The following is a 27396-nucleotide window of genomic DNA, read 5'->3' on the forward strand; positions in this document are numbered from 1 at the left end:
GGGTTGAGAAACCTATCAGCCATGATCGAATGGCAGAGCAAACTCAATGGGCTGAATGGCCTGATTCTACTCCAATATCTTACGAGAACACCTCCCCTCTTCTTTGAAAAGATCTTTTGGGATCTTATAACACCTTCCCTAAAGGGTCAACAAATTGAGGGGGGTGGGGGTGGGGGTGGGGTGGGGGGGTTGGGGAGGTTAGGGATTAAAGGCATTGGCTCAATGTCTCATCTGAGGAATGGTCTGCCCTCCCCCACCTCAGTAAAGGCACCATGGGCTGTCAGCCTGAGTTATGTGACCAAGTATCTGAAGTGGTTACTCAGAGACGTTTATTGACATTTTTAGGAGTGTTTTAGAATACTGTTACATATTCCTTCAATTGGATTGAACAATGGATTACATTTTAAAACCAGAATGTGCTAAACAGCTTCGAGTCATCCACAGTCAGATTCTCACTGCTGGCTGCAACAAAATAACATCAACCGAGAAAATATCACAAAGCGAGATACATTTCTAATCTCATCCGATGTTCATGTTCTATATTGGAGTCTCTATCTCACTTTCCCTCCTTCACATTCCTCTCCTCCATCAGGCACTAGCTGCCACTTGGTTTCTACAAATCAAGATAAACACAGACCAGGCTTCATGTTACAATGTCATTAATCAACTTAACACCTTAACACCCCCAATGACGCAAAACTGCTGCTGTGCTGGTCACTGTCAGCAGAGCGGCCCAGTGTATTAACCACTTGAAAGGCTGATAAGCCAGTCCTGTTACCTTCCAACCTTTCAAACTCCCATCTGAGAGGAGATGTCCTTCAGAACTCAAGTTTCAAAGTGCTTTCTGTGAAATAAAAAGAGTTGCAACATTGTCGAGAGTGTGGTGCTGGAAAAGCACAGTAGGTCAGGCAGCATCCAAGGAACAGGAGAATTGATGTTTCGGGCATAAACCCGCCATCAGGATTTCAGCAACTCAGGATCCAGAGTTGCAACATTGGTCAACATTTCAACATAGCAAGATCCCAAGAGCTGTGGCCAGGTGAATATCTGGCCAGTCCGTTGTCTGGTGCTGAATTGGGGATAACTATTGGCTGGGACATTAGGGAGAACCCCTCTGCTTCTAGTTGTAGCCATCGGCATTGTACTTTTATCTGACCCTGCAGCATTCCCACAGCACTGCTTTGGGAACGTCAATCTGGATCTGTGCTCAGTTTAAGGGAAGTAAGGAATCGAACTCACAGTGCTCTGACACAGGGGCAGCTGTGTGCTATCCACTGGGATGGATTGATATCAAGCACAGTCTTTCACAAGGTATACAGAAACCTCAAGTGTTACAGACAAATACTACAACCACTCCAACTGCCCATCTCACTCACTCAGTCCTGTTCAAGGAGATCACCATGAGTGTATGAACCTTGCAGTAAGTCATCAGGAGTGAATCAATACTTACTGTAAAGCAGGAGCTTAATTTCATACCCAACCTCATGCCACACTTGCTCTGGGAGTGTTTGATGGGGACAGCATGGAGGTAAAAGGGCAGAGAGAGCATTACCTTTAGTTTAAAAGAGTAGTGAGAGATTTTCTCTTTATCTAACCCCGTACAGTCCCTATCTTGGGAGGGTTTGATGGGGACAGTGTAGAGAGAGCTTAACTTTCAGGTTAAATGAGTGCAGGGAACTTTACTCTGTATCTAACTTTGTGTTGTATCTGTCCTGGGACTGTTTCATAGAGACAGTGTCGATGAATTTTTACCTTCAGTTTATTATTAATTTAAAAGAATACAGGAAGTTTTACTCTGTATCTAACCCTATGCTGTCCCTATCATGGGAGTGTTTGGCAGGGACAGTGCAGAGGGAGCCTTACTTCCTGACTCAGTTGACCACAATTTGATACTTGTCTGTTTGCCCCATCTCAGAAATGTCATACTGTCTGCATTTCAAGTGTACTTGCTGGATGAAGAAGATATTGTAACTAGCCTCAGAGTAACCTAACTGTACATCATGCCCAGCAATTATATCCTCAGTCAAAATGGAGACCCAGGTCTTAGTTCTGCTTGCCATAATCCATATTAAGGGGGAGAACGTGAGGACTGCAGGTACTGGAGATCAGAGTTGAGAGTGTGGTGCTAGAAAAGCACAGCATCCAAGGAGCAGGAGAGTCGACATTTCAAGCATAAGTTCGTCATCAGGAATGTTCCTCAGATGCTGTGCTTTACCAGCACCACACCTTTTTACTATGATCCATATTAACTTGACTATTGCTGGAAAAAGATGCATTTTGTCAAAGTTTTTCATCCTATTTACATCAGTTCAATTCACAAAAGCTTACCAATGTAAAGGGCAAACTTCATTTATATCAGAAAAGAAATTGGCAGTTGACTATCTGTCATTATTAACTGGTGTAATCTCTATGAGGTAAAAACAATGACTGCAGATGCTGGAAACCAGATTCTGGATTAGTCGTGCTGGAAGAGCACAGCAGCTCAGGCAGCATCCAAGGACAGGCAAAATCTGAGGACAGGCAAAATCGACGTTTCGGGCAAAAGCCCTTCATCAGGAATAAAAAAGGTGTAATCTCTATGGCAACCCCTCTATCAGAGTCTCCTTGCCAAGCAATTAGCACTCTCCTATCATTTAGTATAAATGTTATTTTCTCTTTATTTGGTATTCTTGTGAATTGTCCTGGTGAGTGAGAGATAAAAAGATTTGACAACATGTTTTTTATCAGGAATATTCTGTATCGTTCTGTGCCATCAAATAGCCATATTAAGGTATTGATCATACCCATGAAAAACAACAAGTTGAAATTCTTCCAAGTTAATCATTCCTAGTCCAAACAGCCTGCTTGTATTTACCACACAGTAATCACTCAGTACTAGCAGGGAAAGAGAGTTGACCTTTCAAAACCTCCCCTCCCTTCCTTGTTGGCTTTTTACTAATAACAGTTTGTGTGACATGCGTTGGAAGTAAATTGTGGAAAACTGTTCCTCTCTCCTTTCGGATTTGGAGGAGGCCAGGCCGCTGCCATTTGATTAAGATCATGTCTGATTTGTGTCTTAACTTTCTCTACTTTAGATCCCAAACCTTTAACAGCTTTTCCTAACAGATTCTTTTTCATTCATTCTTTTGATCAGCCATCACTGACGAAGCCAACATTTATTGGCCAGCCCTAACTGAGAAAGTGGGAGAGAACTGCTTCTTGGACCATGACATTTGAGGGGTGTAGAGACACACACAATGATGTTAAAGGAAGGAATTCCAGGATTTCGATCCAGCGATACCGAAGGAACAATGATATATTTCCAAGTCAGATCGGTGAGTGAGTCAGAGGAAAATATTCAGAGTGTTTCCTGAATTTGCTGCCCTCATCCTTCTAGATGGTAGCAGTTTCAGGTTTTGAAGGTGTTGTCTTTGGTGAGTTGCTGTAGTGCATCTTGTAGTCAGAATACGCTGCTGTAACTGTGCGTCGGTGGTGGAGAGACTGAATGTTGAATGCATTAAATGCGATATCAATAATCAGGCTGCTTTGTCTTGGATGATGTCAAGCTTCTCAAGTGTTGTTGGACCTGCACCCATCCAGGCAAGTGGAGAGTATTCCACCACACTCCTGACTTGAGTCTAGTAGATAGTGGACAGGCTTTGGGGAGTCAGGAGGGGAGTTGCTCACTGCAGGATTCTCAGCCTCTGACCTGCTCTTGTAGCCAGAAGATTGACATTGGTGATGCCCAGGAAGATGATGAGTTCACCTCTATGGGGAGGTATAGGTGTAGTGATAATACCACCAAGCTTGTAATTCTAATGATACCAAAACAGAAATTGCTGGAAAATCTCAGCAGCTCTGGCAGCATCCGTGGAGAGAAATCAAGGTCAATTCTCTGAGGAAGGGTCACTGGACCTGAAACATTCACTCTGATTTCTCTCCACGGATGCTGCCAGAGCTGCTGAGATTTTCCAGCAATTTCTGTTTTGGTATCATTAGAATTACAAGCTTGGTGGTATTATCACTACAGAGTGAATGTTTCAGGTCCAGTGACCCTTCCTCAGAGAATTGACCTTGATTTCTCTCCACAGATGCTGTCAGACCTGCTGAATTTCTCCAACAATTTATGTTTTTGTTTCTGATTTACAGCAGCTGCAGTTCTTTTGGAATACTAGTGTGCTGTAATAATATAGGTTTAAATCCCAATTTAGCAGCTGGTGGAATTGAAATTGAGTTAATCATTCTGGAATAATGACCACATTATTCCAATTGATTGTTGGAAAATCTCATGTGGCTCCTCAATAATCTTTAGGGAAGGAAATCTGCCGTCCTTACCTGGTCTGGCCGACACATAACTCCAGACACACAGCAATGTGGCTGACTCTTAACCACCCTCAGAAATAGCTGAGCAAGTGCTGCCCTCAACAGCAACACCCACACCACATGAAAGATTAAAGGCAAGAGTGCATGGTGCCAGGAACTATGCATGATCCTTGAAAGAGGACTGTGTCCCTGAGGGAGATACCAGCCAGCTGTGAGATTGAGACCTTACCTAGTATCAGCCCACAGTTAGTGAAAGAGATACACTGACAGAAATGGTATTGCTATAACCCAAAACCTAACCACCACTACCTCCCCTGAGGGAATGCAAAACTAAAACAACAAACAGTTTGCAGCAAGGGAATGCAAGCCCAGTTTAAGTAAACTGTCCTCATTATTTAATGCTTTCAGTCCATATCACAAACTTGATTGAGTTCTTTGAGGAAGTAACAAAGAGGATTGATGAGGGCAGAGCGGAAGATGTGATCGATATGGACTTCAGTTCGACAAGGTTCCCCATGGGAGACTGATTAGCAAGGTCAGAATTAAATTGAATACAGAGAGAACTAGCCATTTGGATACAGAACTGGCTCAAAGGTAGAAGACAAGAGGTGGTGGTGGAGGGTTGTTTTTCAGACTGGAGGCCTGTGACCAGTGGAGTGCCTCAAGAATCGGTGTTGGGTCCTTTACTTTTTGTCATTTACATAAATGATTAGGGGTTACCTCAAGTTACAATGAGATCTTGATCAGATGGGCCAATGGGCTGAGAAGTGGCAGATGGAGTTTAATTTAGATAAATGCAAGGTGCTGCATTTTGGGAAAGCAAATCTTAGCAGGACTTATACACTTAATGGTAAGGTCTGAGAGAGTGTTGCTGAACAAAGAGATCTTGGAGTGTAGGTTCATAGCTCCTTGAAAGTGGAGTTGCAGGTAGATAGGATAGTGAAGAAGGTGTTTGGTATGCTTTCCTTTATTGGTCAGAGTACTGAGTACAGGAGTTGGGAGGTCATGTTGCGGCTGTACAGGACATTGGTTAGGCTACTGTTGGAATATTGTGTGCAATTCTGGTCTCCTTCCTATCAGAAAGATGTTGCGAAGATATAAAAGAGACCTAAGGGGCAACTTTTTCATGCAGAGGGTGGTACGTGTCTGGAATGAGCTGCCAGAGGATGTGGTGGAGGCTGGTACAATTGCAACATTTAAGAGGCATTTGGATGGGTATATGAATAGGAAGGGTTTGGAGGGATATGGGCCGGGTGCTGGCAGGTGGGACTAGATTGGGTTGGGATATCTGGTTGGCGTGGACAGGTTGGACCGAAAGGTCTGTTTCCATGCTGTACATCTCAATGACTCTATATCTCTCTTTTTTTTGTCCTTATAAAGTCAGAGTCATAGAGCACAGAAATAGACCCTTTGGTCTAATCAGACCATGCCGAACCTAATCCCAAACTGAACTAGTCCCACCTGCTGGTACTTAGTCCATACCCCTCCAAACATTTCTTATTTGTGAACTTATTCAAATGTCTTTTAAACATTGTAACTGTACTCACATCTGTCACTTCCACAGGAAGTTCACTCCACACACAAACCACACTCTGTGTAGAAAATGTGCCCTGCATGTCCCTTTTAAATCTCTTTCCTCTCACCTTAGAAATGGACCCCCTAGCCTTGAAATCCCCCATCCTCGGGAAAAGACAACTATCATTCCTCCTATCCACACTTCTCAGTATTTTAGAAACTTCTATAATGTCACCTGGGGACCTATCTGATTGTCCCACTCCATCATCCAGGAGCATCAAATCCAATGACAGCAGCTGCTCTAAATAGGCTCTGTAGGACATTGGTAGTGTCTGTACCTCTGGGTCAGGAGAGCCAGGTCCTAGTCCCACCTGGACCAAGCAGGGTCCAAGCAGGTTGAGTAAACTAACTGCAATTGTTCTGACTGACTCTAATAATTCACATAATAAAAACAATACCTTGAATTTATGCATCACCTAACTTGAAGTGAGCAGCAAGCAAAAGTTAGAAAGAGTCATGTCAGGAGACATCCAGGCTCGATCAAGGAAGAAAGCTTTAATGAGAGTCGCAAAGAGGAGAGAGAGAGATAGAGAGAGGATGGAGGTTAGGGAGGGAATCTCAAAGTTTAGGAAAAAGGCAACAGAAGCCAATGGTGAGAGTGATGGAAATCAGGAATCTGTATGAGGTAGGACCTGGAGGAATCTCATTGGATCATGGGGATAGAGGAGGTGGCAGATGAGAGAGACCATGAAGAGATTTGATCTGTTCACCAACACTATGAGAGACCGGCGTTTCTGGGCTGTTTATTGATTTTGCAGATGTGACCTGATTTCCTTGTTGATGATGTGAGGGTGAGCTAGCACAGTGGGTCTTTCCTCTCTCTCCAGCTCCACCCAATTCACACCAGGAAACTGCAACGTGGATATGTCAAAGAAACACATCTCACTAGACCATTAGGCAGCCATATTCTGCTGTTAACTCTCAATGTGAATGAGTATCTCTTCAATGTGCTACTTTCTGCACAGACTGGGACTCTATTCCTCACCATGTCTCACACTACCTAACGTTACAATCAGCAAAATCTGGGAAAAGCATTAGTGGGAAACCCTTTACAGTCTTACTCGCTCTCTCTCAATCCCTTCAGGCAAAACCCTCACCAGCATTCGGATTCCACATGCAACTGCCCTGACTTCCTCCAAGTGCCCATCCAGATAATGAATCTAGGCAAGCTATTTAATTGTGGCTGGTCCTCACTGTCAAGCCCAGTCCTGCCTTCCTATGACACATGCACTTTCCAGCTGATGATCAGGGGGTGGTGAATAAGAAACAAACTAATCACAGCTCCTACAAAATGTCAACATCCCCAGAGCATTGATAGCGTGGGAGGCATTTCTAGTATATTTACTGGATGGTGCATCTATCCCTTCAGAATCATGGAGGACACTAATATTCTGAAGGGGAACATGATTGATTGACTAAGCAAAACAAAGAAAACTGTTTTTAAAAATAAGTGCAAACATCGGTCATTTAATGCTTAAAGTTCTGGCAGTTAAACAGTTCCATTCCTGCCCCAGTCTGCCTGCTATTGAAAACCTCAATCATGACTTTGTTACATCAAGATCCAACTATTCCAATGTCAACTTGTGGTCATCCATTACTAAGCTGCCCATTTCCTTCACTGTGCCTAGTTTCATTCACCTAGCACCCCCTGCATGTGCTGCCCAACATTGGCTCCTCCTTAAGCAATATCCAGGCCTTAGAATTCTCATTCACATTATCAAATCTCTCCGTGAACTCACCCCTCCGATCTTCTGCCATCTTCTCCAACACTATGACCCTCAGAATAATTGTACCCCTCTGATTCCAGCCTCTTCAACTTTTCAGATTTCCATCTCTACACTCCTTCAGCTGCTTAGACCTGAAGCTCTGGAATTCCCTCCTCTAACCTTTCTCATTCGTGCTTTCTCTCTCTCTCTCTCTCCCCACCTCCCCCCCATCCTTAAAAAAATCTCCTTCCGACCATCTCTTTGAGTAAGCTTTTGGTTACTGACCTAATATCTCATCACTTGATCCAATATAATATTTCCCTTTGCCACGCTCCTGTGAAGTACTATTAGGTAATTTTTGGATTAAAAACATTATGCACGTTTTTTTTATTGTTATTAACTGGAGTTCCAAGTAGCAGGAAATTCCACATGACTGCAGAAAATTTACAGCAGAGTGAAGGCCATTCAGTCCATCTGGGACAGACCAGTGTTTCTGCACCTCTTAAACTACCTTCCAATCTCACCTCATCCCTCTATTTTTCTCTCCTTCTTGTGTCTATCCAGCTTCCCCTTCAAGGTATTGGTACTAATGACCTTGACCAGTCCTTTTTGGAGTGAGTTCCACATTCTCACTGCTCTTTTACAATTCAGGTGAAATCTCTCTACCCTATTGGTTATTTTAGTGACAGTCTCATAGTGTTGGCCCCTAAATCTGATCAGCCCAGACAGGTGGAAACACTTTCCCTACATCAGCCTGAAAAAACTTCCATTAAAGACCTCTGACAAGCCACTGCTCTAGCTTCCTGTATCTGGAAGAGTTCAGATCTGTTTTGATGGTTACAAACCTGCAGTTTACTCATGTCAGCTGAAATGAGGAAAACCCAAGAGAACTGCGGGATGCTGAAAATCAGAAACAAAAACAGAAATTGCTGGAAAAGCTCAGCAGGTCTGGCAGCATCAGTAGTGAGAAATCAGAGTTAATGTTTCAGGTCCAGTGACCCTTCCTCAGAACAGGGCTGCCAGATCTGCTGAGCTTTTCCAGCAATTTCTGTTTTTACATCAGCTGAAATGAATCTTCTTTGTTCTGCATTTTCTCAAATTAGATTTTATCCCTCGTGTACTATGAACATCACTCTTTAAACTCCTAAATATTACCTCACAAAGAAATGAACTGCAGTAAATTACCATGCCAGTCAAAGAGAACACAGCGTTACACACTTCAACCGACACTGAGGGAGCTCATGAGTTTAAAAAGTTTTTACAAGTTAATAATATTTTCCTACCGTCTGGATTCCAATTGTTTGAAGAGTTTACTGATAACACACCGTTTTCTCTTGAGAATGAGAATTATTAAATGTTCTCTCTTTCCCAGCTTCTACCTTCTCTGTGACTCATGCTGAAACTTCAGCGAGCAAGTCAGTGCTTGGTCTGAGTTTGTGGCTCACCAGCTTTCTAAGTGAGAACAACCCGCCCCCAGAGCCTCACAAATCTGAATGTGTGCACCGATGTAATCCCATTCCATGGAAAGTGCTTGATAATTACACAGTATCAGCAACATCAGGTTAACTCTTTCTGAGTCACACTCTGCAAAATGTCATTAACTAGAAGGGCAGGGGAAAATATTCTAGACGGGTTTATCAGCTGGAATTTACTTTTGCTTTTTGCTGATCAAGACTAACAGCAGCAGACCCTAGCTCCTCAGTGCACACCCCCTCGCAGCAAGGAAGGGTAAACTAATTTTTCACTAAATGGATGTATGTGTTGGGTCAAGGAACAACGATAAATTTCCAAGTCAGGATGGTGAGTGACTTGGAGGGGAGTGGTATTCCCATACGTCTGCTCCTCTTGTCCTTCTACATGGAAGAGGTCATAAACAAAATCAGAAATTGCTGGAAAAGCTCAGCAGGTCAGGCAGCATCTGTGGAGAGAAAGCAGAGTTAATATTTTAGGTCCAGTGACCCTTTCTCAGTACAGTCACGGGTTTGGAGAGTGATAACTTCCTGAGAGGGTAAATGTTGGAGGCTGTTTCCCCTTGTGGGAGAGTCTGCGTCCAGATGGCATCACCTCATGAACAAGGAGTCACCTGGTTAGACACAGATGAGGAGAAATCTCCCTCTCAAAGGGAAGTGAATCTGTTTAATTCTTTACCACAGAGGGTTTCGAGGCTGGGTCATTGAGTATATTCAAGGCTGAGATGGACAGATTTTTAAGCAGTAAGGGGGGGATCAAGGATTATGGGGAAAAGGCAGGAAAGTGGAGTTGAGGATGATCAGATCAGCTATGATCTCATTGAATGATGGAGCTGACTCGATGGGCTGAATGGCCTAATTCTGCCCTAAATTTAATTGAGAATCTTTAAAGATATCACGCTGAACAGAACCCACAAGGAGTATTAGGAACAGATAAGAATGTCTTACCAGAATTGCTTGTGTCCCATGAGCAAATAAAGAAAAGAGTTTAGTTGAGTATGGTGTTGCTGCACCTTTGGAAATTCATGTTCCTAAAATGGAAGTAAGAAAGGAAAGGAAAACTTGAATTTATATGGTACCTATTACTGCATCAGAATGTCCAGTGCCTGACAGCCAATCAAGACCTCTCAGAAGTGTATTCCTTGTTGTCATCCAGAAAAATGCATCAACTAGTTGGTGCACAGCAAGATCCCACAAATAGCATTGTGTGTAAATGGCCTGATGGTCTGTTTTCATTGGTGTGGGTTGGGGAGATATTCCTTTGCCTCCCAACTCCCTGTACATCAGGAAGAACTCACTGTTCCTCTTCAAAATGAGTGGCATGATGGCTCAGTGGTTAACACTGCTACCTCACAGCTCCAGGGGTTGGGTTCAGTTCCACCCTTCAACAACTATCTGAGTGGAGTGGAGTTTGCACATTCTCCTCTGTCTGCACGGGTTACCTTTGGGTTTCGGTTTCCTCCCACAGTCCAAAACTGTGCAGGTTAGGTGGATTAGCCATTGGGAAATGCAGAATGAGATTTTGTCAGGAGTTCACGATTCTGAAATTGTACCTCTCTTTTTTCTCTCTGCAGAACTTGCCTGACCTACTGGGTATTTTCAACGGAGTGTTTTTATTATAGGAGACCACAGAAACCGAGTTAAACAGATTGATTTCTATCAGAATGTTTATATATCAAGAGTCTTGGTACAAAATGCGTCTCAAGCTGTTATATATTTCAGATGTTTAAAGACAGTTTAATCCACCCTCTGACAACTCCATCGACTCTCTTAGATTCCTTAAGTGCTGTTATGGACCTGCTCCAGACTGTCTGCTTGTCCCTGAATCAGCTCCGTCCGCTAGTTACGATGCAGAAAGAATAACAAGACTCCCTTGTGGATTAAAGCTTTCACAACTTAAAGAGAGGAAATGGAAAACTGGCAGAGGATCACACATCAACCAGCTGTACTCCCTGAAACCCTCACTGTTCGTACATACTCCATCAAGTCCAAAATTTACTTTGTCGCTTACTTTGCAGTGTGTTGTCCCAATGCATCAGCAAGGTGTGGTGGACCAACTGGGTCATAGGGAAGGATGAGAGGGAGGGATTGCAGGATACAGGGAGATTGTAGGCAATTGAGTGGGGCTGAGGGAGATGAGGAGAGTGTGGGTTGGATTGAGAGATACAAAGAGATGTGTGTGAGGGTGGGATTGAGAGATACAAAGAGATGTGTGTGAGGGTGGGATTGAGTGATGTGGGGAGTTTGAGGGTGAATGGGTGAGTGATATTGAGTGATGTGGTGCAGGGTGGAATGCGGGTGAGATTGGAGGATTTGAGTGAGTGGGGAGTGTGCTTCATTTTGAAAGTGAATGATGGTCACAGTACTACACAATGTCGTCAGGTTGTGAATAGCACTCAATAACTGCAAGTTTTTCTTTCGGTTTTTCGAGGCATTTGGTATTTTACATTAAAGAGTGGAAATGAAGTCAATGGCTGAGTGCAAATATCTGACCACAGCTTCACCACTTCCTCTCCAATTAGAATTTCAAAGTCAACAACTGATTAAATCTTATGTTTTTTTAAAAAAATATTTTCTCATAATGTGGGTGTTGCTGGCTGCCACAAAATTTATTGCCCATTCCCAATAACCATTGAGAAGGTGATAGTGAGCTGCCTTCTTGAACCACTGCAGTCCATGTGTTACAGACAGATCCTCAATGCCGGTACAGAGGGAAATCCAGATTTTGACCCAGTGATACTGAAGAAACAGCAATATATTTCCAGGTCAAGATGGTGAGTTTCCTGGAGGGAGTGGTGTACCTATACAGCTGCTGCCCTTGTCCTTCTAGATGGAAGTGGTCCTGGGTTTGGAAGGTGCTGTCTAACGAGCTTTGGTGAATTTATGCAGTGCATCATGTAGATAGTACATGCTGCTGCTACTGAGTGTCAGTGGTTGAGGGAGTGGATGCTGTGGGTTATGGTGCCAATCAAGCTGCTGCTCTCTTAGATGATGTTGAGCTTCTTGAGTTGGAGCTACATCCATTCGGGGAGGGTTCTATCACACTCCTGACTTGTTCTGTGTAGATGAATCACTTGCTGCAGGATCCCTGTCTCTGACCTGCTTTTGGAGTCTCAATATTCATATGTCTGGTCCAACTCAGATTCTGACAATGGTAACCCTTGGTTCCTTGATGCCACACTCAGTCAAACGCAGCCTTGATGCCAAGGGCTGTCACTTTCCCTTCCTCTCTGGAATTCAGCTCATTTGTCCATGTTTGAACCAAGGCTGTCATGAGGTCAAGAGCTGAGTGGCCCTGACGGAACCCAAACTGGGCGTCACTGAGCAGGTTATTGTGAGCAGGTGCTGCTTGAACGCACAGTTGATGACACCTTCCATCACGTTACTGATGATCAAGAGTAGACTATGGGGCAGTAACTGGCCGGATTGGAATTGTTCTGCTTTTTGTGTGCAGGACATACCTGGGCAATTTTCCCGCCATTGTCAGGTGGATGGCAGTGTCACAACTACATTGGAACAGCTTGGCGGTAGCTGGGATAATTCTGGAGCATGCCTTCATGTTGTCAGGACACATAGCCTTTGCAGTATCTAATGTTTTCTGCCATTTGTTGTAATCACATGGAGTGGATCAAATTAGCTGAAGACTGGTATCTGTGATGCTGGGGGCCACGGGAGAAGGCTGAGATGGAGTATCGACTCAGCATTTCTTGCGGAAGATTGTTGCGAATACTTTGCTCTTGTCTTTTACACTGATATGTCAGGCACTTCCATCATTGAGGATGAGAATATGCATGAAGGCTGTTCTTTCAGGCAGATGTGTGAATGTCCACCACTCGTCATGATAGGAGATGGTAGGGCTGCAGAGCTCAGAGCATATCTGTTGACCATGGGATTGCTAATCCTCATCTATTGCAAGTTACTTATGCTGATTGGCACACAGTATTCCTGTGTTGTTACTTTACCAGCTGTCCCTGCATTTTTAGGAATGCCTGGTGCTGCTCCACCCTTCCCCTCTCCTTTGGACCAGGGCTAATCCTTAGCTTGAAAGAAGGTAGAATGGGGGATATGCCAGGCATGAGGTTGCATTTTATGGTTGAATTCGATCATACAGACTGAGGTTGATGGCCCACAGTCTTGTATCAAGTTGTAAGAGCATGAAAGGGTTAAATCAGAGGACTGTGCTATAATTGGGTGCCACACAATAGTATGAGACCTCCTGCAATGTAGGTCTTCCTCTCTCAAATGATGTCTTTCATATTAATGAAGCTTATACCTCGCTGCCCTCATGTTATAAACTACACTGTGTTTAATATAGCTTTAGATCACCTGATGGTTTTCCTCTGCCACACTAGACCAAATGGGCCTTGTAGATGGGCCTTGGGTGGCTCAGTGGTTAGCACTGCTGCCTCACAGCGCCAGAGACCCGGGTTCAATCCCCGCCTCAGGCAACTGTCTATGTGGAGTTTATACATTCTCCCCGTGTCTGCATGGGTTTCCTCCCACAGTCCAAAGATGTGCAGGTTAGATGAATTGGCCATGCTAAATTGCCCGTAGCGTTAGGTGAAGGGGTAAATGTAGGGGAATGGGTGTGGGTGGGTTGCTCTTCAGAGGGTCGGTGTGGAATTGTTGGGCCGAAGGACCTGTTTCCACATTGTAGGGATTCTAAACTGGAACCAGACTACGAAACAGCATGGATTCCACCAGATGGATCTTACATCAAGGTGATGAGGACATCTCTCACAGCGCACAGTGCCTCCTGGATGCCCAGTCTTCAGTTAGTACATCTATTAGCACAGCAATAGTGTCACACAACACAATGAGGGGTATTCTCAATGTGAAGATGCGACTTTGCCTTTACAAGGACTTTACGGTGGTCACTCTTACTAACAATGTCAGGGTGAGGTACATGCATCACTGGCAGATTGGTGAGGATGAGGTCAAGTATATTTTTCCCTCTTATTGGTTCCCTCACCACCTGCGGCAGACCCAGTCCAGTTGTGATGTCCTTTCAGATCTGACCCTGCTTATTCAACAGTGCTGCTGCTGCTGAACTGTTCTTGGTGGATATTGAAATTCCCCACCCAATGTTTGTCATGCAGCCTCGTCAACCTCAGTGCTTCCTTCCGGTGATGTTCAACATGGAGGAGTACTGATTTATCAGCTTTTTTTTGGTTGGGATGGGGCAGAGAACGTGACAGTGTCATGAGATTTCCTGGGACATGGAGTCCATTTGGATGAGTCCCTTTGTGCAGCTACTTCTGTTGGGTCTGTCCTCACTGTGGGACAGCAACTGAAAGGAAAGCTCCCATTACACTGTCTCCATCAAACACTCCCAGGATAGGGGCACCACGGGGTGAGTTAGAGAATACAGTTGCCATTCTCCATTTGAACTGTCAGTAAAGCTCCCTTTACTCTTTTTAATTAACCAACTCTTTACATTGCCCCTATCAAATACTCCCAATACAGGGACAACACAAGGTTAGATACAAAGTGAAGCTTCCTCTTCATTGTCACTATTAAACACTCCCAGGACAGGGACATGATGGGGTCAGACACAGAGTAAAACTTCCTCTACACTGTTGCCATCAATTGCTCCCTGGATAGGGACAGCATGGGGTTAGCTCCCCCAAGAGAGACCCCACCACATTTTCCCAGATAGTTGCTCGCCAGCGGATTTCTGATGGGACATCATTTAGATTAATTCTGGAATGTAGATTTCACTCTTTGGAAAAGCAACAAGTGCCTTAAGCTCATTGATTAAACTTGCTGCGATCTGCCTAATGCTGTCTGTGCCTTGGGGAGAATGTGCAAACTCCACACAGACAGTCATCTGAGACTGGAATTGAACCTCGGTACCTGGCACAGTGAGGCAAGCAGTGCTAATCACTGAGCCACCATGCCTCCCAGTTGCCATTTACTCTACTAAACACCAGTGGATTGGAAATATAATCGGTCAAAATCCTGGAATTCCTTCCCTAAAGGCACTAAGGATAGCACATGGACTGTAGCGGTTCAAGAAGGCAGCTCACTTGCACCTTCTCAAGGGGCAACTAGAGATGGGCACTCAATACTGACTCAGCCAGTGGAGCCCACATCCTGGGAATTAGATTAGATTAGATTAGATTAGATTACGTTACAGTGTGGAAACAGGCCCTTCGGCCCAACAAGTCCACACCGACCCGCCAAAATGCAACCCACCCATACCCCTACATTTACCCCTTACCTAACACTACAGGCAATTTAGTATGGCCAATTCACCTGAGCTGCACATCTTTGGACTGTGGGAGGAAACTGGAGCACCCGGAGGAAACCCACGCAGACACGGGGAGAATGTGCAAACTCCACACAGTCAGTCGCTTGAGTCGGGAATTGAACCCAGGTCTCTGGCGCTGCGAGGCAGCAGTGCTAACCACTGGGCCACCGTGCCACTGTGGAATGAGTAAAGGGAAATGAGACAAGCTGAGTTTGTCCAGCCTTTCCTCATTAGACAGCACCCCCATTCCAGGTATCAGTCTCTGAACTGCGTCCAACACATTTACATCCATTCTAAAATAAACAGACCAATACTGTGCACAATTCATGCACCACATGAACCCCATTCCATCTACTGTTTCCCAAAGATGTACAATATATAATTCGGTTCACCAGACTTCGGGAGAGAAGCTTTTATATTTCTGAAATTCTCATTATTAATCTCCTCCTGTACCTATACTTCATCAACACCATAAAAACATCTGACTGAAATTCTTCATGTTAATCATTCCCAGATCAGAACTGCCTGCTTACATTTACCTTGTGGTAATCACTCATCTCCATCTCCTGCACTGACAGGGAGAGAGATTTGACCTTTCAAAGCCTCCCCACCCTTTTTAGTAATTTTTCACAATATCTTTGTTTGACATACGCCAGGAAAACACCCTGGGAAATGGTGTGACTCTTTCTTTTCGACCTGCTGTGCTGTTTCCCTTAAATAGCCAATCAAAATTGAACAAGAACCAAACACTAAACTTGCTCACAGTAATACAACCCACACAAACTGCATCATAGACTGCAGCGGTTCAAGAAGGCAACCCCTCCCCCCACGTTCTCAAGGGGCAACTAGGGACGGGCAATAAATGCTGTGCCCAGTCATTGACATCCACATCCTGTCAATGAATGTGAAAAGGAGATCAGAGTTACCATTCAGCCCACTTCACTAATCAACTGGGTCACGATTAAACAGCTGCCATAAATCCATTCTCCCATTTGCCTTGGTATTGTTAATTTGTTTCATTCATTCACAGAGAGAGGAGTGTATTGACACAGAGAGGGAGAGAGAGGGAGAGTGCTCAGAGATAGGAGGCTATAGAGGGAGAAAGGAGGGTATTTTGAGAAAGTGAGGACGGTATTGAGAGAGGAGGGTAAAACATGTCCAGAAACCCTAGCTCAGCAACGTGGTAGCCCACAAACCCACCAACATACTAAAACTGCAGCTAATGAACTTGAAAGACCCTATACAGACAATGAGCAAAACTAATGTAATTTACAAAATACCGTGCCAGAACTGTTACAAACACTACATTGGACAAACAGGCAGAAAACTAGCCACCAGGATACATGAACATCAACTAGCCACAAAATGGCATGACCCTCTCTCACTAGTATCCTCACATACGGATGAGAAAGGGCACCACTTTGACTGGGACAACACATCCATCCCAGGACAAGCCAAACAGAGACATGCACGAGAATTCCTAGAAGCATAACATTCCAACCAGAACTCAATCAACAAACACATTGAGTTAGACCCCATCTATCACCCCCTGAGAAAAACAGGATATGACATCACCACAGGAAATGACAACACCAACCCAAAGAAACCCAAACATATAAATAGAAAACAGGAATCTTGTGCAGTGCTTCGCCGGAGGCCCACTGAAGATGTTACCTAGTAGGTGACGAAACGTCTGGAAATGAACCTTCCAGCTCAGCGATCAAACCCACATCCAAAACCTCAACCTGAGCTACAAATCTTCTCAAAACTCGCTAAGACAGGAGGGTATTGAGAGAGAGAGAGAGGGGGGAGGGTATTGAGAGAGTGCTTAGAAAGAGGAGGGTATGGGGGGGGGGGATGGTATTGAGAGCGCGAGGAGAGGAGGGTGCTCCAAGAGAGGACAGTATTGAGAGAGAGGTGGAGGGCATTCAAGTGGGCCAGGCCTGACTATCGGCTGGGGAACGGAGCATACAGCAGCTTATTTTGATCTAGTTAACTGTATTTCCTGCTCAAAACAGTCACAGCATAAAACCCACTATATTCCACCTCCTTTCAGTTCCCAAGATCATTTCAGACTCAAAACATTAATCCTATTTCTCTCTCCACACCTGCTGAGTTTCTCTAGCAGTCTGTTTTATTTCAGATTTCCAGCATCTGCAGTCTTTTATTTCTATAAGGATTCACAGGAGAAATTTCAGTAAAGGAGAAGCAATCAGGTCAGCTGAGACCCCAGGGTACAACGTGGCAGATAATCTGCAAATAGCTTATCTGGTTAGGCCACAGCTAGGGTACTGTGTGGTTCTGGAAACCCATTATGGAGCAATATGATTCTGTCAGAGAGGAATTTACCAGGATGTTGCCTGGTCTGGAGAGTTTCAGAGATGAAGGGAGATTGGACAGCCTAGGGATGTTTTCCTTGGAGCAGAGGAGGTTGAGAAGAGACATGATTGAGATGGATAAAATGATGGCAGAGATAGGGTAGATAGGAAGAACCATTTTCTCCTTGATAGAGGGATCAATGACCAACGGGCATGGATTTAAGATAAGGGGCAGGAGAGCTAGAGGAAAACTGTTTCCACCAAGAGGCTGGTAGGGATGTGGAACTCACTGCCGGTAACCTTGAAGAAATATTTCATTGTGCACTTGTGATGCAAAAATAATTTCTTGAAAATCAGTATTAATGTTGCATCATTTTTCAGACGATATGTATTTAACTATTTATTTCGATGAATGTAGAAAGTGAGAGTGTATGGAATGTTTATTTACGATAAATTAACAAAAACATATTACCTACAGATTCATGATTAAACTGTTTCACTTTATATTGTGCATGTGATCTTCATTATTTGCTGTTTTGACTATCTGAAGAAAATAAACTCCTAAAAATAAACTCAGCAAATGCACACAAATTATTCCTGTGTGACTGCGTCACCTGAAAAAGGAATTAGTGAGAATGGAAACACAGCCGCCTGAAAGCCAAAAAGTAAAAATACATAAATCAATTTGATCACCACGTCTTGGAGCAGAGAATTCCAAAGATTAAGCACCTTGTCAATTATTTTAAATCTATACCCTCTGGCTTGTGAGAAGAGTTTTCCAATTGCTCTCTCAAACACCTCAGTATTTTAGCTAATCTCTATGTTAGGACATCCATGAACCTTTTCTGCTCTTAGTATAAAGAAATCTTGAGTCATAAACACAAGCAAAGAGCATCCTCAAATCTTCTAAATAACCTGCTTAGTCTATGCAACTTTTTCTCATAAATTCACTCTTCCTAGCCCACTATCTATCCATGCAGCAGTTTATATCCTGTGAGGTATGCTGTCCAGAAATCATAGAATCCCTACAGGGTGGAACAGGTCATTTGGCCCAACAAGTCCACACTGACCTTCCATTTGCCTACCCTATTACTCTCCATTTCCCCTGACCAATACACCTAACCTACACACCCCTGAACACTTTAGCATAGTCAATTCACCAAACCGGCATATCTTTGGACTATGGGAGCAAACCCACACAGACATTTGCCAGAGGCTGGATTTGAACCCGGGTCCCTGATGATGTGAGGCAGCGGTGCTAACCACTGAGCCACGTGCCATTTGGAGTGTTCTCAAGGAATCAAGAGTTCTCCCCCTCACCTCAGCTAACCCCAATAGCTTCACTTTGACAGAAAACTGACCTGACCTCAGTCAGGAGATGTCACACTACACTTCTGTTTGAGTGGCAGCACAGTGACTCAGTGGTTAGCAGTGCTGCCTCACAACACCAGGAACCCAGGTTTGATTACAGCCTCGGGCAACTGTGCAGAGTTTGCACATTCTCCCCGTGTCTGTAGGTGTGCTCCGGTCTCATCCCACAGACCAAAGGTGTGCAGGTCAGGTGAATTGGCTATGCTAAACCGTCCATAGTGATGGGTGCATTAGTCAGGGGTAAATACAGGCTAGAGGAATGGGTCTAGGTGGGTTACTTGCCAGAGGGCCGGTGTGGACTGGTTGAGCCGAAGGGCCCGTTTCTGTCCTGTAAGGAATCTAATCTAGTGAAGGAGAGTGTGTGATAGCAAGGCCAATGGCACCACCTAGCTGCAGTTCAATGCCTAACACCCTCAGATCAATTGACTGAAGGTTGTAGGTTCAAGTCCCCCCATCAGGTAAGGCTGGCAAGTTCCTCTCCCTAAAGGACAGCAGGGAACGAGATGGGACCATTTAGAGCATTTGACAGCTGCTACACGATCATCGTTATGCTACATTTTTATTCTGAGGTTCCACAAAATTCAAATTTCACCAATAACTGCTGGCTGCCGACATCACGTGAACAAATTAAAAACCTTCAGGTCTGCTCCATTTGTCACATACATCATAACTGGTCATCACCCCGAAGACATTCTCCCACATACCCCTCAATCTTGGTCATTTATTGGATTCATTCTCAGGATGTTACTGGCTGGGCCAGTCTCTAATTATCCAGTCAAAAGCCAACCACATTGTTGAGTGTGGAGTTACATGTAGGTCAGACCAAGTAAGGATGTCAGATTTCCCTCCCTGAAAGACATTAATGAACGAGACAAGCTTTTATGACACTTAATCTAATGGTGACCATGAAAACATTACTATGTTGTTATACCAGATCTTGAATTCAGTTTAAATTTGACCAGTTGCTATGGTAGGATTCTAACCCATGTTCTCAGGCCTGGGGTTCTGGTTTACTAGGAGGAGAAAGTGAGGTCTGCAGATGCTGGAGATCAGAGCTGAAAATGTGTTGCTGGAAAAGCGCAGCAGGTCAGGCAGCATCCAGGGAACAGGAGAATCGACATTTCGGGCATAAGCTCTTCTTCAGGAATGAGGAAAGTTTGTCCAGCAGGCTAAGATAAAAGGTAGGGAGGAGGGACTTGGGGGAGGGGCGTCGGAAATGTGATAGGTGGAAAGAGGTCAAGGTGAGGGTGATAGGTCAGACTGGGGTGGGGGCGGAGAGGTCGGGAAGAAGCTTGCAGGTTAGGAAGGCGGTGCTGAATTCTTGCTACTTGCGGAGCGTTTCAGAGAACACCTCTGGGACACCGGGACCGACCAACCTAACCACCCCGTGGCTCAACATTTCAACTCCCCCTCCCACTCTGCCAAGGATATGCAGGTCTTTGGACTCCTCCATCGCCAGACCACAACAAAACGACGGTTGGAGGAAGAGCGCCTCATCTTCCGCCTAGGAACCCTCCAACCACAAGGGATGAACTCGGAACTGGCCCAGAGGGTGGCGGATGCTGTATTACTGAATGTATTCACAGCTGGGATAGACAGGTTTTTGTTTTCATGGAGTGCATTAGAAAGTGGTGAGCTACTATGATTATACGGAATGGTACAGCAGGGCTGATGGGCTGAATGTTCTACTCTTGCTGCTTGTGTGCGTAGGATGATTCCACAGCCAGAAATGTGCTTCATAGAGCCATTAAGGGAAAATGTGGCACTCCAACAGTGCTGCACTTGTAGATCACACACACATCCTGTATGGGTCCTTGCGGATACAGGCATAGAATCATTGAATTTTACAGTCCAGGAGGCCATTTAGCCCATCATGTCCGTACCAGCTCCAGATAGACTTTTCCAGCTGGTCCCACTCTCCAGTCCAATCTCCATAGCCCTCTAACTTCATCCCTTCCAAATATATATCATTTTTGAGACCTCTTATGGAATCCTCCTCCACCACTCTCCCAGGCAGTGCATTCCAAATCCTAACAACTCTGAGTAAAGAAGTTTCTCCTCATCGCACTCCTAGCTCTCTTACTGACAACCCCGAAATTGTGACCCCTAGTTACTGACATATCAAATAGTGTAAACAGATTATCCTCCTTTACCCTGTGGAAGTTGTTCATAATTTTGAACATCTCAATAAGGTCACCTCTTAATTATCTGACATGGGGCTAACCTGCTCCCTCTCTGAGCAATAGCGGAGATGTGAAACTGATAACTATTAGTGGAATTGTCCTGTGTACCAATTACTGCTGCATTCCCTCCAGTAATCACGGCACTTGGCTCCTGCACTGGCAGGTCATTTGGGACAAGTTGATGTTGTGAAAGATGCTACAGAAATGCCAGACCATTTCCTTATCTCATTTAAAAAAGTTTAAATTTGTTAACAGTTTAGAATGATAATTTCAATGAGTAAAAAAAAATCTGTTTAGAACATTGCAGCGGTGACCTTTCTCCAACTGCCAGCTGCCTGCACATTGAAGGTCAGGGTTGCCTGGATCAGACGTCAGAGGATGACTGCTCCTCAGCCTATGGGCCATCAGGGACTCTGAGCAGCTACGGTTCATCTTCGAGCAGTTTCACCGAGCTCCCTGATCCTGCTTGCTGTTTGTCCAATGCGAGAGCTGCATCGTCCTGCTCCTGAAAGACAAAACGGGCAAGAAACAAAAAAAAAAGCCACTTGCATTTATATAGCACCTACAGACTGAAACATACTTTGCGGACACCAACATGTTTTGCTCAGAGAGTGGTCACTGGCACAATGCAGCAATGTGTACAAAATATGTTCCCACAAACAACAACGAGATTATGGTCCTTTAGCAACACTGGTTGATGGAGACGTATTGATCAGTATTGATATTGATCAATGTTGATCAGGACAGAAGGAAGAGGTTCCTGCTCCATTTTGATGGAGTGCAGTTGGACCAGTCACATCCAGCTGAGACAGCAGATGGACTTCAGTTTAACATCTCATCTAAAAGATGGTATCTCTGACAGGGCTGCACCCCCTGGGTACTGTACTTGGCATCAGGCCTGGATTCGATGCTCAATGTCACGTGTTATCGCACAAGCTCTGGCTCCAGGGGAGATACGGACCTCAATGGCGAGACAAAGCTGAGATTGTGTCAAACCTTTCACAGGGACTCCTGGAAGCCGGCGTCTCTGGGAGGCACACGGTACACCATTACCAGCTGGGATGGTGCTACAGGGCACTGGGGTTAGCCAGCTGCTGTGGTGCCACCTCTGCAGTCCCCACACCTTCGGAAGTAAACTTAAGGAAATGCACCTTTCCAGAGGCAGCTAATAAAAAGATTCCACCGGGAATAGTGTGGAAATTCACCAACTGGGCCTCAAACCACCACCCCCACCCTTGAACTAAACTGAATAAATTGCTCACCACCAGTAATGGGATCTTGCTGTGCATCATGACAAATGGGTATCACATTTAGTGGAATGTTCTCGACTGCACACAAAACATAAGTGGGCCGTTCAGCCCATCCATTGCATGCTGGTTCCACAACAGCCACCTCCTAGACCCTCTCTCCATGATCTCCTTCCATTCCCCTCTCCCTCAGGCAGTTGGTCTTGTTTCCTCTTAAGATGTATCGATACTCAATCGCTCCCTGAGAAGCGAGTTCTACATGCTCCCCATTCCCCGATTAAAACAGTTTCTCCTGAGTGAATTCCTGTATGTGTGCATGGCGGTCTTAATATCATGACCCCATCATTTGGAACTTTTGTGCAGGTGAGCCCAATACCAGCTAACAATTAGCAAAAACAATGTTATTACTAATTGTCTTCAAACACACACAGGCATTCATACCCTGAAAGTTTGCAATACTCCTTCTCACTTCCTGTTTTTCCAATCAAATGGCTGGCATCTTTTCCCAAGGGGGGTGGATTTCAAGACTAGGGGGCATATGTTTAAGGTGAGAGGAGAGAGATTTAAAAAGGATATGAAAGGTAACTTTTATTTCAAAACACAGAGTGGTTCGTGTTTGGAATGAACTTCCAGAGGAAGTGGTGGATCCGGGTACAGTTACAATATTTAAAAAGTCTAAGAAAGGTTTGGAGGGATATGGGCCAAACGCAGGCTGGTGGGACTCGTTTAGTTTGGGATTATGGTCAGCACGGACTGGTAGGACCAAAGGGTCTGTTTCCAAGCTGTATGGCTCTAAACATCACAGCCTTCTGGCTTTCACAACTTTATTTGCATTTACAAAATATTTTCAAACACATCCCCAAAGGTACTGTGTCACTCTCAGAAGGGTCGGCACTGTGTGAACACAGTTAGTAAGATAATTGGCAAATAAAAAAACATTTTTTTGGTGGGGGAGGGGGGGGGCGGGTGGAGTAAGACGATCGTAGTTTCTGTTTCTGCAATCAGATGTTGTGACCTGGAATCCCATAACTGAAAGGACAGTGTGTCAATACAGGAAGTAATTAAGGTTCAAAGGGGAATGGGATCTCAACTAAAGGAAACTACCAAGGTATGAGGGGGGTTAAATAAAACAAAGAACTGCAGGTGCTGGAGGTCTGAAATACACACAAAAACAAAACTGCTGCAGACATTCAGAGTCTGACAGCATCTGTGGAGAGAAAACAAGAATTTACATTTCGAAGGCAGTGACCATTCTACAGAACAGCTCTCTCCATGCAGCTACCCCTGCTGAGTTTCCCCAGCAATTTCTTGTGTGTTTAAGGTTGAGGGCTGAGACAGGCTGGGCAACTCCATTAAATACAATGGCAGTGGGTAGGTCATGATTAATATTTAAAGAACAAATGCATGCTTTGCAGCAGTTAGACATACTTTCTCGGTTAAAGGTCAGACCAGAAAAGGTGGCCCCTAACCATGGCTATCACAACAAATGAAGGATAAAGTTAGGCTCAAAGAGGGGATCATACAAAGTTGCTGGAAAAAATAGCAAGCCTGAGGAACGGCAGAGTTTAGAATTCAGCAAAGGAAGGTAAAGAGATTGATTAAAAGGGAAAAATGAATTCAGAGTGTGAACTTCGAAGAAAGACAAGAACAGACTACAAGGCCTCAAGTAAAATAAACAAATTCGTGTTCATCAAATGTGTAAAAACTGAAGAATTGATCATGGAAAAGAACTAAATAATTACTTTAGCTTGGTCTCCACAGAAGAAAGCAAATAATTTCATGAAATGCTAGGAAAGCAAAGGCCTATTAGGGAGGATAATTTGAAGGAAATTATCAGTTAAAAAAATAGTGATGGAGAAATCACTGGGCCTGAAAGTTGAGAAATTCCCAAGGCCCGCTAATCTACGAGCCAGAGTAGGAAGGAATAGCAACAGAAACTTGGATCCATTGGTTGGCATCTTCCAAAACTCTCTAGTTTTTCTGGAACAGCTCCATGAGATTGGAGGTTGCAGATGTAATGCCAGTATTTAAAAGGAGGGATGGAGAAAATCAGTTAACCTAACAGAAAACCGCTGGACCATAGGTCATTGTAGCAGACATAGGCCATTCAGCCCATCCAGGCTGCTCTGCCATCTAGTGAGATCATGGCTCATCTGATAACGCTCAACTCCACTTTCTTGTGTTTTCCCCATCCTGATTAAAAGTCTGTCTTAGCCTTGAATATACCTATTGATCCAACCTTAACAGCCCTCTGTGGTAAAGAATTCCACAGATTCACTTCCCCACGAGTATTGTAAAGAATTTGAAAACAGAATGTTTAGAACATACCAACAGGATGACACAAAGTCAACACGGATTTCCAAAATTTTTTTGTTTTGAGGACATAGCTAGATGAGGGAAAACAGTGCACATGGTGTATTTAGATTTTCAGAAAGCTTTTGACAAAGTCCCATATCTGGGGTTACTGAAAGAAATTAAAGCACATGGGACTGAGGGTAATATCATGGAATTGGTTAGCAGAGAGGAATTAATGGGTCATTTTGAGAATGGAAGACCATGAGGAATGGGGCACGACAGAGATCAGTGCTTGGGACCCCAGCTGTTCATACTTAAAATCTTAGAATCCCTATAATGTGGAAACAGGCCCTTCAGCCCAACAAGTTCACACTGACCCTCCAAACCCATTCCTCATTACTCTACATTTGCCCCTGACCACTGCACCTAACCTGCACCATCCCTGAACACTGTGGGCAATTTAGCATGGCCAATTCACCTAACCTGCACAGCTTTGGACTGTGGGAGGAAACCGGAACACCCAGTGGAAATGTATCTGAACAATTTGGGCAAGGGAATCAAATGTAATATTTCCAAGACTACACAAAACCAGGTGGGGCCAAGAGAGGTAAAGAAGCTTCAAAGAGTCTTCAGGTCAATTTAGACAAGTAGAAAGAGTGAGCAAATGTGTGGTAGATGCAGCATAATGTTGATAAATATGAAGTTGTCCACTTTGGTAGGAAAAGCAGAATGGGAGAAATGTGCCTAAATAGTCAAAGTCAGACGACACCAGGTTATAGCCCAACAGGTTTATTGGAAATCATAAGCTTTCGGAGCGCTGCTCCTTCGTCCAGTGGATTCTAACCTGGTGCTGTGAGACTCTTGACTTTGTCCAGCCCAGTCCAACACTGGCATCTCCACAGCATGGCTAATACAGCACAGAAACAGACCCTTTGGTCTGACAGTCCATGCCAAAGATAATCCCAAACTAAACTATTCCCATCTGCCTGCTCCTGGCCCATATCCCACCAAACCTTTCCAATTCAGGACAGATTAGGAAAGCGCTGATTTACAAATGGACCCGATTGCTTTCAGTGACTGGTTTACAAGGACAAAGATGTAGGTGTAGCACAATGTCAGGAAGGCAAAATGGAATGGTGGCCTTCACTGAAGGAGGATTGAGCACAGGAGCGAGGATGTCTAACTGGAGCTGTAAGGGGTCCTGGAGTATTGTGTGCAGTTTGATTAGATTAGATTACATTACAGTGTGGAAACAGGCCCTTCGGCCCAACAAGTCCACACCGACCCGCCGAAGCGTAACCCACCCATACCCCTACATTGACCCCTTACCTAACACTATGGGCAATTTAGCATGGCCAATTCACCTGAGCTGCACATCTTTGGACTGTGGGAGAAAACCGGAGCACCCGGAGGAAACCCACGCAGACACGGGGAGAACGTGCAAACTCCACACAGTCAGTCGCCTGGGGCGGGAATTGAACCCGGTCTCTGGCGCTGTGAGGCAGCAGTGCTAACCACTGTGCCACCGTGCTGCCCTCAACTGCTGTATCTCCTTAATCAAGGAAAGATATATTTTCCACAAAGGAAATGCAGTGAAGATTCACCAGACTATTCCTGGAATGGTAGAATTGTCATAGAAGGGTCCACTTGGCCTGTGGTCATTGGAGTTTAGAAAAATGAGAGGGATCTCATTGAAGCATGAAATTCTGACAGAGCTGGACAGACTGGATGCAGGGTGTATATTTCTCCTGGGACAAAGTGAGGACTGCAGATGCTGGAGATCAGAGTTGAAGAATGTCATGCTGGAAAAGCTAGGCTGGTCAGGCAGCATCCGAGGAGCAGGAGAGGTCGACGTTTCAAACATAAGCTCTTTAATAGGAATGGGGGGTGTGTGGCCAAGGGGACGGAGAGATAAATGGGAGGAGGGTGGGGCTGGAAGAAAGATAGCTGGGAATGCGATAGGCAGATGAAGATTGGGGGTAATTGTGATAGGTTGGACTGGAGGGTGGAGCGGATAGGTGGGAAGGTAGATGAACAGGTAGGACAATTCAACAGGGCGGTGTCGAGTTGGAGGTTTGGATCTGGGATGAGATGGAGGGGAGGGGAGATCAGGAGACTGGTGAAATTGAAATTGATCCCATGTAGTTGGAAGATCCCAAGGTGGAAGATGAGACGTTCTTCCTCCAGGCGTCGGGTGGTAGGGGAGGGGCGATAGGGGAGGCCCAGGCCCTTAGCGGAGTGGGAGGGGGAGTTAAGTGTTCAGTCACAGGGCGGTGGGGTTGGTTAGTGTGTGTCCCCCAGAGATGTTCCCTGAAACATTCCGCAAGTTGGCGTCCTGTCTTCCCAGTGTAGAGGAGACCACATTGAGAGCAAAGGACACAGCAGATGAGGTGTTTGGATATGCAGGAAAATCTCTGTCAGATGTGGAAGGATCCTTTGGGGCCTTGGATAGAGGTGGGTGTACCTTTTACCCCTCTCTACACTTCTCAAGGGAAGGTGGTGGGAGGGGAGGGGAGGGTGGGTTGGTGAGGGGCATGGATCTAATCAGGTAGTCACGGAGGGAATGGTCTCTGCGGAATGCGGATAGGTGGTGGGGCCTGACCGTAGGTGGCAGAATTGGAAGAGGAAGATGTATTGTATCTGGAGATTGGTGGGGTGGAAGGTGAGGACTGGAGGG

General features: G+C 44.8%; 2 protein-coding genes across 3 annotated transcripts in view; both read right to left on the reverse strand.

Annotated features, from left to right (window-relative positions):
• The window catches only part of LOC122565478 (cAMP-specific 3',5'-cyclic phosphodiesterase 4C-like), a 334615-nt gene extending 325621 nt beyond the window's left edge, over nt 1–8994 (reverse strand). Inside the window, exon 1 of one of the 2 annotated variants that reach the window (XM_043721488.1) lies at nt 8867–8994. The gene's annotated coding sequence lies outside the window, so the exon portion shown is untranslated. The remainder of the gene's footprint in view (nt 1–8866) is intronic. The other variant, XM_043721491.1, reaches the window with a different exon arrangement.
• An 11463-nt stretch (nt 8995–20457) lies between these two features.
• Nucleotides 20458–27396, reverse strand: part of mpv17l2 (MPV17 mitochondrial inner membrane protein like 2) — an 18177-nt gene continuing 11238 nt past the window's right edge. The window contains exon 5 of the mRNA XM_043721499.1: nt 20458–21682. Coding sequence (XP_043577434.1) covers nt 21599–21682 — 84 coding nt within the window. The 3' untranslated portion in view covers nt 20458–21598. The remainder of the gene's footprint in view (nt 21683–27396) is intronic.

Source organism: Chiloscyllium plagiosum, chromosome 31 (genome assembly GCF_004010195.1).
Source record: "Chiloscyllium plagiosum isolate BGI_BamShark_2017 chromosome 31, ASM401019v2, whole genome shotgun sequence".
NCBI lineage: Eukaryota > Metazoa > Chordata > Chondrichthyes > Orectolobiformes > Hemiscylliidae > Chiloscyllium > Chiloscyllium plagiosum.